The sequence below is a fragment of the Pterocles gutturalis genome, unplaced genomic scaffold (genome assembly GCF_000699245.1).
Source record: "Pterocles gutturalis isolate BGI_N339 unplaced genomic scaffold, ASM69924v1 scaffold34501, whole genome shotgun sequence".
NCBI classification, from domain to species: domain Eukaryota; kingdom Metazoa; phylum Chordata; class Aves; order Pterocliformes; family Pteroclidae; genus Pterocles; species Pterocles gutturalis.
Window position 1 is genome coordinate 1 of NW_010104152.1, and position 9,795 is coordinate 9,795.

Below are 9,795 nucleotides of genomic sequence, written 5' to 3' on the forward strand. Positions count from 1 at the left end.
GGCTCTTCCCGAGGAGAATAAAGACACGCGGACGGACAGAGGCTCTTCAAGCCGAAGAGGCCTCTCCTGCCCTCAGGGGTCCACTTGCTGCTCCCCAGCTGCTTGCTGGACTCCCGGGGGCTCTCCGTGGCAGCTGCTTTCCCCGGGCTCTCTGCAGCCTTTCCCATCCCCAGGTGTGAGCGTGGTGCCTCGTTAGGGTTGGGTTTAACGACATCAGTGCTCTGCTCCTGCTGTTGACCAGGAGCTTCTGTCCTGCACCAGCACGGCTTTTCCACCCGTTTTCCCCACTCCACTCCGCACCCCTGCAGCTGGGAGCGCGGCCATCGCATGGGGCAGGTTCAGATCCGCTAGTGCCCAGATCACCTAAAACATGTTTATTTAACACATTTTTGGTGTTTCAGAGAGTGTTGTCTGCATGGAATTGGTATGAAGATGTGCAGATGTTAGTTTCTGTCACTTACGAAAGACCTTCCTTCAGTTTATTTCTCCTCCGTAGTCCCAGCTGTCCCTTGGCCAGCCAGGGTGGCTGGACGGTGGGTGCCGCAGAAACCTCCGTTTGCTCCGCGCTCACACGGACAGCGAGCAGAACGATGCCGGGGAGCACACAGGGACTGTGCTTGCTGAATGTAAGGGCTGGAAATAGGTCAGCTGAAAAAATCCTTTTGTTCCAAATCCAGCTGCTGCGATACTGCAGCAGACACTCTCAGGAGGTGACTCGCTTACTGTGGTGTGGTGACGGGTACGAAGCTTTCCGAAGCGGAGCGTGGCTGCGTGCGGGGCGAGGGCTCGTTGGGTGTTACTGGGGCCGCAGACGGTGTTACCAGAATCTCTGACAAACACCAGCACAGCTGTCCTTAGAGCTTAGGGCAGCGTTCTTTTTATTAATAGTACAGAAAAAGTAGTTCATCTTCCCATTAAAAAAAAAAAAAAAATTAACAGATTTTAGTGAGTTACAGGCTGACCATTTTCCTTCTTCAGTTTAATAACACCCACACCCTATAGTTACCGTAGGTGCCACATTACAGGAGGTGAAATAAGTAAAGGCCTCTCTGTGTGCGGTGGCTACAGTCATTTGTAGAGTGTGGTTAGTGTGTGCCGACCTGCATACACGTCTATAATTGATGTTTGTACGTGTGTACGTACACACACGTGTCTCAGCCTCATTGTCTCCGTGAGCCTTGCTTTTCCTCCTTCCTTTGAAGTGAGAAACTTTTCTGCTGCGATAGAATGTGGCCAAGAGAACTGGACCCCAACGGGTTGTTCTCCTGAAGACACCAGGCTTTCTGTGGGGGTTTAATAAAGGACAGAGTTGTCCCACCTGGAGTGAGAATGCAGCTACTGAACTCTTTTGAGGGATTAGGGTTTTAGTACTGGAGCTGCATCTGGAGAGAAGGACCAGCCCTGCAAAGAAAGCTGGTTTATTTTCCTGGGGTTTGCTCTTCCTGTAGGAATACTCCAGGTGCCAGGACTGAGGATGGGAGGTGGGTGCTTGGCCCCAGGTACCGTGTTTGCAAGGGTCTGCCGTGGGGAAGAAGCTGCACAAAGCAAGGGACATGCTCTAAAATAGCAGCACAAAGTGTTTCTGGCCATGAGTTTAGTGTTTCACACCTTGGAATGTGTTCTAGATATTCAGATTCTGCAGTTTATTTTTGGAAGTTTTTTCAGTAATGAACTTAAAATAACCGTTAAGTCCAGGAAACATTAACTTCCCAGGTTTAAAATTAGCGTCTTCATCAGTAACCAAACTCCTCTCCAGTGTTCCCCGAGCACACGTTCCCAGAGGATGCGCCTTCTGCCAAGGAATTTTCATCTCCTTACTCCTGGGCAGTTCTGTGCCTAACAAACGGGGAGCTGAGCGTGTTACCGGCCGGGGACCCCCTTGGGCACGGAACGGTCTCTCCAAGGGAGGGTGTTTGCATTTCGCTGGGAGTCTAAATGCTGGGGCACCTGTCCCTTGTCAGTCGCGTGGGTGGGGTTTTGGGGGGAACGATGTGTGTTATCGCAGGTGTAGGGTACGTGCGATGGAGCGTAGGAAATCACAGGAGAGCTGCTCTTGTCAGGGGTGGTTCACATGGAATGGAAACGTTTTCAGCAGCCTTGTTTTGGATAAGTGTGTAAATGAGTATTGTTGAAATACTTCAGAGTTGTGAGTACTTTGGAGGATATATTTTGGAATAAGAAAGTCCTCTTTGAATTATCATCAGTGGAAAGGTCCAGCACTAAAGCCGTTTCCCTCCAAGAGAGTTCACTGCCATTTATAAACCACAGGAATAGGTGTGGATATGGATGCTCCCCTCTACCCCCAATTAAAAAAAGAAAAAAACAAAAAGGCATGCTCGATGTAGTAATAGTGTTCTATTGCTGTTTAGAAAAAAATAAAAAAAGCTCATGTAAGAGTGAGACGGTGCTCAGCGCAGCTGGGAGACGTGCCTATCTCAGCACACGGGCTGCGGGGTGAATCTTCCGCGGGCTGGCTGCCGGGTCGCCCTCCCAGCAGCGTTCCTCCGATGATGCCGAGCTCGCGGTTGCCTGTCCCTGGTCCCGGCAGCGTTGCTGTGCTGGCGGAGCCGTGGGCAGGCTCCGGCGGGGATGATCCCTTTGGTTAAAGCCAAGATGAGGAATTCCACCCGAGATTTCGCGGGCAGGCTGGGCCGGCCGGTGCTCCCGCTGCCTGGCGAAGGGTCGGCTCTTGGCGTTGCTTTATCAGCTGTGCAAGGGCAGGCTGGGGTCCTGCGCTGCTCTGGGCTGGCCGGGATGGGCTCTGCTGGGGATGGAGCGTCCGTCGGGGCGCAGCAGTCCTTGTCCATGTCCCCTCTGGTGAGTCTCCCAGATGTACTGACGCTGTGCCACGGTTCCTTCAGTCCTGTGAGTGCCTCTGCAGAGCGGGCAGGTGCCCTTCTTCTGGCCTTCCGCACCCTAAATAAACCGCTTGATTTTAAAATTGTGAAGGAGAGGGCAAGGGGGAGGCAGCAGCAGCCAGCTCCATGCAGCAGCAGTGGAAAGAGCTGTTCAAGAGGTGGGTGTAACAAACTCTTAATTAGATAGGAGCTAAAAAATGCTGCTCCAAATTCAAGTCAGCTTCTTGGAATGTGGAAGGGAAGCTGGGTCCCAATTAACTCAGCGAGCTGCTGGATGAACCCGAGCGTCCTCCTTGCTGGGCTCAGCACATCGCAGGGTGCTGCCGCCAGTTCTTGTCTTTTGCCCGCAGCAGCAGCCTGCGGAGATCCACACCCACCTCCGTCACCGCCCGCGTCGCTGTCCTGAGGTGGAGCTCAGAAGTCAGGGTTTCTGGTTTTTAAGCCTTTCTGTAATGCCGTGCTGACAGTATGGGTGGTTTTTGTGTAAAAGCTCTTAAGCCCGCAAGTTGAGATGGAACAGGTACCTGGGATTAGATTCCTCGGAGATGTTTTGGCTTTAACTTCAGGCGTGTACGTCGCATGGCGCTCGGCACAGAGCTCAGCTCGGTTCTGCAGCATTGATCCCCACACAGGGGCCATCGCTGGGGTGTGCGGAGGTGTTCGGACAGGATCCCTGTTCCCTCCCCGGAGAGCTGCCGGGAGAAACCGCAGAGTCCCTGAGGGTGCCAGCAGCGGGTCGGGGCTGGAGGAAACAACCTTCCTCCGCGTTCAGCTTTGAACCGGGATGGCCCCCCCCCGGGTGCGGGAGGGGGCTGTGGGCAGCGGTGTCTCGGGAGGAGCGGGTCTGTGGGGGGTGGGACAGCGTGCTCCAGCTCCCAGGGAGGGTTCGGCCCCGTTGGGTGTTTGCGGCGGTGGCTGTGCTGCCTGCGTGTGTCAGGAGATGTTCAGGATTCTGCAGCATGGAATAAAAGGAATTGTAACAAACTCCTGTTCTATTTATTTGTCTGTTCGTGATCTTGCTTTTGTAACTGCGCTGCCACGAGCGCTCGGGTTCCCGCCGCCTATGTGTGTGCAGCTCCCGCCGTCCTCCCGCTGCTGGCTCCAGCACTGGAGCTTGGTGACACGGGAGGTGCAGAGAGGTTGTGCGTGAGCGGCTGGTCTTTGCATCTGTCACCCAAACAAGCAGAAAGCATCTGTAAAAGAGTCTGAATTAAAACTTCTTTTGTAGGATAACTGGGATGATGAGGAGGAAGAGGAGGAAGTAAAGGAGACAGAGATAAAACCAGGTGAGACTTGACTTAAAAGGAATTGGTGGCTGTGTGCAGCGTCGGAACAGAGGCTGGTGTTGTCCTGAGTGATCTGAAGAATCAAAACCACTTTCCAAGTAGGGTTGGTTTTGTTTTTGACAAAGCATGTCTCCTACCTCGCTGTGTTCAGGTTCCAGTAATTGAGCTCTGTGGCTTTCTTTCTGATTAACGTTGCTATCATTGCTGGGAAAAAAAAAATCAGTAGACCTCCTGAGTGCTTTTATGTTTTACAGAACCAAAAGTTTCAGAAAAAAAGAAAATCGCAGAAAAAATAAAAGAAAAAGAAAAGCTACAGAAGAAAAAGCAAGAGGAGCTTAAAAAAAGGGTAACTCGTGTTTTCTTCTGGTCTCGTAAAATTTAGAGGGCAAGCTTGATTTTGTTGAGGTTGAACAAGACCTGTAAATATCTTGACTAGTCTGATAAACCAAACTTAAGTCTTGCACTTAGTAGCATCTGGGGGGTGTTAGCTTTAATTTCTCCATCATTTAACCAGGTTATTGCAATAATGCTGTCACCGTTTCTTTTGTATGCACCTCATGATAAAATGTGCAGTTCTGAAACTTAGAACTAAGCTGTTTCTTCCCACTTCTTGTAAAATGAACAGTTAAACAGCGTGCCATTGTTACGCCGTGTTGGGATGGGTTTCAGGCCTGTACGTGCTCGAGATGGACTGACTGCAGGCAGGAGTGAGCTGTTCAGGTGGCACTGGAAAAAAACCCATTTCTTGTACTGCCTCTGCTCAAGGGTCAGAAATCTAACATTCTCCCTGTCTGCATCTTTAAATTCAGCTAGAGGCACCAGAGGAACATAAAGAACTTACACCAGAAGAACAGTTAGCAGACAAACTACGACTAAAGAAATTGCAAGAGGAGTCAGACCTTGAGTTAGCAAAAGAAACCTTTGGTGAGTGTGCTGTGCCTGGGCCGGTGTGGCGGTAGCACCACGGACGCGCTGTGTCCCACAGATCGAGCTCTGCTGGGGAGGATGCGCTGGGAAAGGAACGGGGCAGGATCTGACTGGGGGAGCACCTGCGGGTTGTGTTCAAGAGGGGTTTAAATTCACGCTCCTGGAGGCCTGTCAGGTACTGAGGGGTAATTGCAAGAACCACAAAAACCACGTTTAGAGTAGAAGGTGCTTTTTCTGAACATATCACGGTGGGAGGTGGTAGGAAGAAGGTGGCTGACTGCGTTTTCCATCATACTGGTACTTCTGGTAAAAGATGAGTGTGTAAGCAGAAAAAAAAAAACATAGAAGTGCCATCTTTTGATGTTCTGAGTTGCTTTACAACATGGCTTTAACGAGGCTGTGGACGAGCGTGGCGCAGTGTCGCTCACGCAGCGTTCCTCGGGGCCATCTGTGTCACCGCTGGGTGCTGAGCAGGCTGGGGCAGTTCTGCTGGGGAACCTCCGCTCGGAGGAGCCTCAAGCAGATCGTTCTGGTTTGTGCTGTGACAGAAGGGGCAGAGATCCTGATTCACAGCAGCATCCCTCAGACAGGAAAGTGTCGCCTTGATGACTGAATGACACGGCTTGTTAGTCAGGGACAGGTCTGCGGAGTGCGGTGCTGCGGGGTGGGGGGTGCATAGGTGCAGGTGCAAAGGGTGAGCACGGTTCTGCCCCACGAGCTCGAGGCAGGAATTCCTTGTTTAAAATGGATTGCTGTGAGCTCCGGTGACCGGGTGCAGCCGGCTCGTGTTCCTGAGCTGTGCCGTGCGGGCTAGGAACGCGGGCTGGTTGCTTCTGCGCGGCAGAGACGGGGGAAGCGAGTGAGCACAGCTCAGGTCGGGGTTTGTGAAGCTTCAGTGGAGGCGGAGAGCTGAAGGGCAGCAAGGTCATTTATTTCCTCTGGTGTCACCTCTTCAGGTGTTTTCTGTAATATCTCTCTTTATAAATAACACTTGTGGAATAGATGCCATGAACCCCTCTTCAAAAGATGACTTTACGGAATTTGGCAAACTACTAAAAGAGAAGATCACACAGTATGAGAAGTCGTTACATTACGCCAGCTTCTTGGAAGCATTAGTTCGAGACGTATGTATTTCATGTAAGTTCAGTGAAAGACATGCTGGAAGAACACGCTGCTACCAGAATTGTAAAGGAGTTGAAAACATGGTGTTACAGGAAACCTGAAATCAGGGTTGGTCTCTGCAGTTTGTGCTCAGTGAAGTGCTGACCTGCTTCACTCACTGGGATCCGATTCCATTCCCAGAAACTTTCAGGATTGTCTCCCTGCACAGGAGTCACGCTTTCTGCATGGCAGTTAAAGACAGTACTTTCAAAAAGCATGAATCTTTGTGCTGATCTAATCTTGCATGCTTTTCTTGAAGCCATTTCTAAAATAATAATAAAAAAATAAAATTCTCTGAGCCAGGCACCTTGAGTAGCTCATTTGGGAGGAAACTATTATAAAATTGAGTTCCTGTAATTCTGGGACTGCAAAATAAATAGTTCTGGAATTCAGCATGCAACTGTACAGAGAAAAAAAACAACTTAAACTCATTTTTTTCCATGGCTCTGGCAGGCTCAGGTGCTTGGTGAATTCATTGCTGTGCTCTTCTCCTGTGCCGTACAGGCTCGTGCTTATTACTGATGCTTGTGGATAGTTTTCAGCGAATGTTGATGTTGGATTCTTTAACTGCCTTCTAAGAACAATATTGATGAGGAATCTTTTTTTTTTTTTTTCCTGATGTAGTGGAAGTTGATGATTTGAAAAAGATCACAAATACTTTGACAGTACTATGCAGTGAAAAACAAAAACAAGAAAAGGTAAGAGTTCAGTGTGGTTCTGCAGCAATACCGCTGAAGGGGCTAGTCCGGCAAACGGGAACAGGTCGAACAACTGAAATGCTGATTTTGTTAGAGGTGGTAATAGGAGATAAAATTATAACCCCAGATACTGGAGTTAATCCTCTCCACCGTATGAGGGAATTGGGGGTTGGCTGACTCTAGAGATCCCAGGCAAACCTTGATTCCTTTAGGTAAATGTCACCTGTGCGCTGACTGTGTTCTGGTTTACGCTGTCCTGGAGTTAAAGGGCTCAGGCCGATCTCCTGCAGACAGGAGCCAGCCTCCTTTAGAGTTAAACGTCAATAGAATACCAGTCCGTGGAAGTAACATAAATCTTTGCCAAGGTTGGGGATTGAATGCGGGTAGCTGAGATTTTTACACTGTTGTGCAAATGACAGGAGCACCAACTGCCCAGGCAGGGAACAGTAAGCTTTACAAAGTGGTGTAACAGCTTACCTGCTGGTGGTGTGATGCAGCGCCTTGTGTTTGTTTTTCGGAGGGAAGCCCGTGACTTATTGAACCAAACAAGTGTAAAAACAAAAAGTCTGTATACTGCCTATTTTATACTCCTCTCTCCCTGCTCTGTGTGTAAATTCGTTTGGCCAGCCACTGGAAGCTACAACTACACCAGTGCAGTAAGGAAGTTATTCAGCCACTGTGGTGATAAAAGCCGCATTAAATTCCTTAATTAAATTGGTAATTCTACAAAACTAAACACCAGACTCTGCATTTACTTGAGCTATTCTGCTTGTTTGGAGTCCAGGTGAAACAGGAGGAATGACAGAACGCGGGCAAGCCCAGAAGGGGTTGCACTTGGGGATGAAGGGCAGGGGTAGAAATCGTTGGCAACAGGGTGTTCACCACCTGGGGACGTGCATGCTCCTACCTCAGACATGTGGCGTTACTCTAATTAGGGTAAGGACAAATGACCGTGGATTTTAAAGTAAACATGCTCTTCCTATTTAAGCAGAATAAAGCCAAAAAGAAGAAAAAAGGTGTTGTGCCTGGAGGTGGTTTAAAGGCTACTATGAAAGATGACCTGGCTGATTACGGAGGATATGATGGAGAATACGTACAAGACTTTGAAGACTTCATGTGACATTTATCTCCCTTTCTGTTGTCTTTCTGTTGCCCATAATCCCTTAAACATGTAGCACAACTTTTCTTCCTTTAAATTCTGCCAAATGCTACAATCGGAATTGCAGTATCTCTGTGCTGGTGTCAGCTCCTGACGGGTCCCTGCGCAAGCACTGGGCTCCCTGCTCTGCATCAGGGGTTAGAATGAAGACATGGAAAAGCTGAGTAAATTGCAGTTAGAAACCCCAAAAAGCTGATAATGGTAACTGTTGCTATTTGATTTTATAGTAACAGCCACTAAATTGGAAAAGAATTTCAACACAGCAAAGTATTATTGCCAGCACAGTGCAGCGATACGGCCTTAACTGTACCTCCCCCCGGGGCGGGCTGGAGGAACAAAAGCAGTTTGCAGCAAGGGCATGGTGTGCACTTAGTATTACGATTGCTTTGTCTTGAGTTAGAGCTTGAGGATTTCAGTGTAGGGTGAAGGGGAACTGCCAGCTTCAGTGCGAGGATGCTGCACCGGGAACTGCAGCGCTGGGACACTGACACGGGGTGAGTCACAACACCAAGAGTGGTATTTGACAAATCCAACTTGTGTCGTGAGTATGAAGTTTAGTTTCCCTTCACTGAGATTTCTACTAATGCAGCTGTATGGGTTGGGTTTTCTTTAACAGTTAATTGCCTGGTTCAAGTGTAAAAAAACAAGACTTCCTTTTGGTCTCTCATGGGTTGTGGTAGATCTTTCACGACTCAGACATTTTCTTTCATTTAAAAAAAAAAACAAAACTTGCTTAGCAAACTGCAGCAGTTACTACAGTTGGGCAAATTGTTACGTTAACAATTATGACATCTGCAATGTTTTATAAAGCAACTAATTTAATAAAAATCACTATTGAGGACTTCACTACAGCTGTCCTTGGCCCAGTTTTTTAGTATCTTACGGTAAAAACACCTGAAGCAGTGGAGCTGCAGGACAGCCCTGGCTAGGTGTGCTTCCACAGGGCAGCTGCTCTTCCAGCCCCTGCACCCTGGTGGTCCCACCTTTTTAAAGGCTCAGGGAGGGCAGTTCTTGGAAGGATGGCTCAATTTTCTCCCCTTTAAGGTTCAAGCTAAAAGCTTGCTAGCTGTTATTTAACCAAGACTAATCACAGCCAGCTCAGATTAATTTGGTTTTATGAGCCTCAATTTTCTCCACTTTAAGGTTCAAGATAAAAGCTTGCTAGCTGTTATTTAACCGAGACTAATCAGAGCCAGCTCAGATTAATTTGGTTTTATGAGACTGACTAGAACAGGAATTTTAAATCAGGTTCTGCTCAGGCACAACCCTCCCTGCGTAACATGTTTCATTTAGCAAAGGAGCTGTGACTTGTGCTGTGTACACCTGTGTACAACTTCTAGTGCTGCCATCACTGATTTGAGATTAAAACCATGTGAGTAAACGTGTCAGATGCAGCAGTTGCGAGCATAAAAAGGTTCAGCAACCAAGGAGACAGTGTGAGCTATGAATCCAAGTTAGCATTGCTCTGCTAATTAACTGCGTTGCTATGGAAATCGTATTGTTGCTAGGATAGCGCTTAGAGATATTACAGTAACCTTGCTGAATTTTCGTTAAAGGCTGTTCGGATGCTGCTGCCAGCGCCCCAGCCCTGCTTTTCTGGACAGGAGGTAACTCCGCTGGGGGAGCTGGATGCTCTGCAGGCTGCATTGTTTTGGGGATCACACAGAATCCAAGCCGAAGCTGGGTTTCTGCCTGAAGCAGTGTCC

At 48.7% G+C, this 9,795-nt stretch overlaps 1 protein-coding gene across 1 annotated transcript; it reads left to right on the forward strand.

Annotated features, from left to right (window-relative positions):
- Positions 1-3,642: 3,642 nt before the first annotated feature.
- EIF3J (eukaryotic translation initiation factor 3, subunit J) lies at positions 3,643-8,050 on the forward strand. The gene is made up of 7 exons (XM_010086971.1): positions 3,643-3,711; positions 4,087-4,144; positions 4,399-4,490; positions 4,954-5,071; positions 6,053-6,208; positions 6,857-6,930; positions 7,922-8,050. Exons 1-7 carry the CDS (start codon positions 3,643-3,645, stop codon positions 8,048-8,050), a joined length of 696 nt encoding a protein of 231 aa, XP_010085273.1.
- The last annotated feature ends 1,745 nt before the right edge of the window (positions 8,051-9,795 follow it).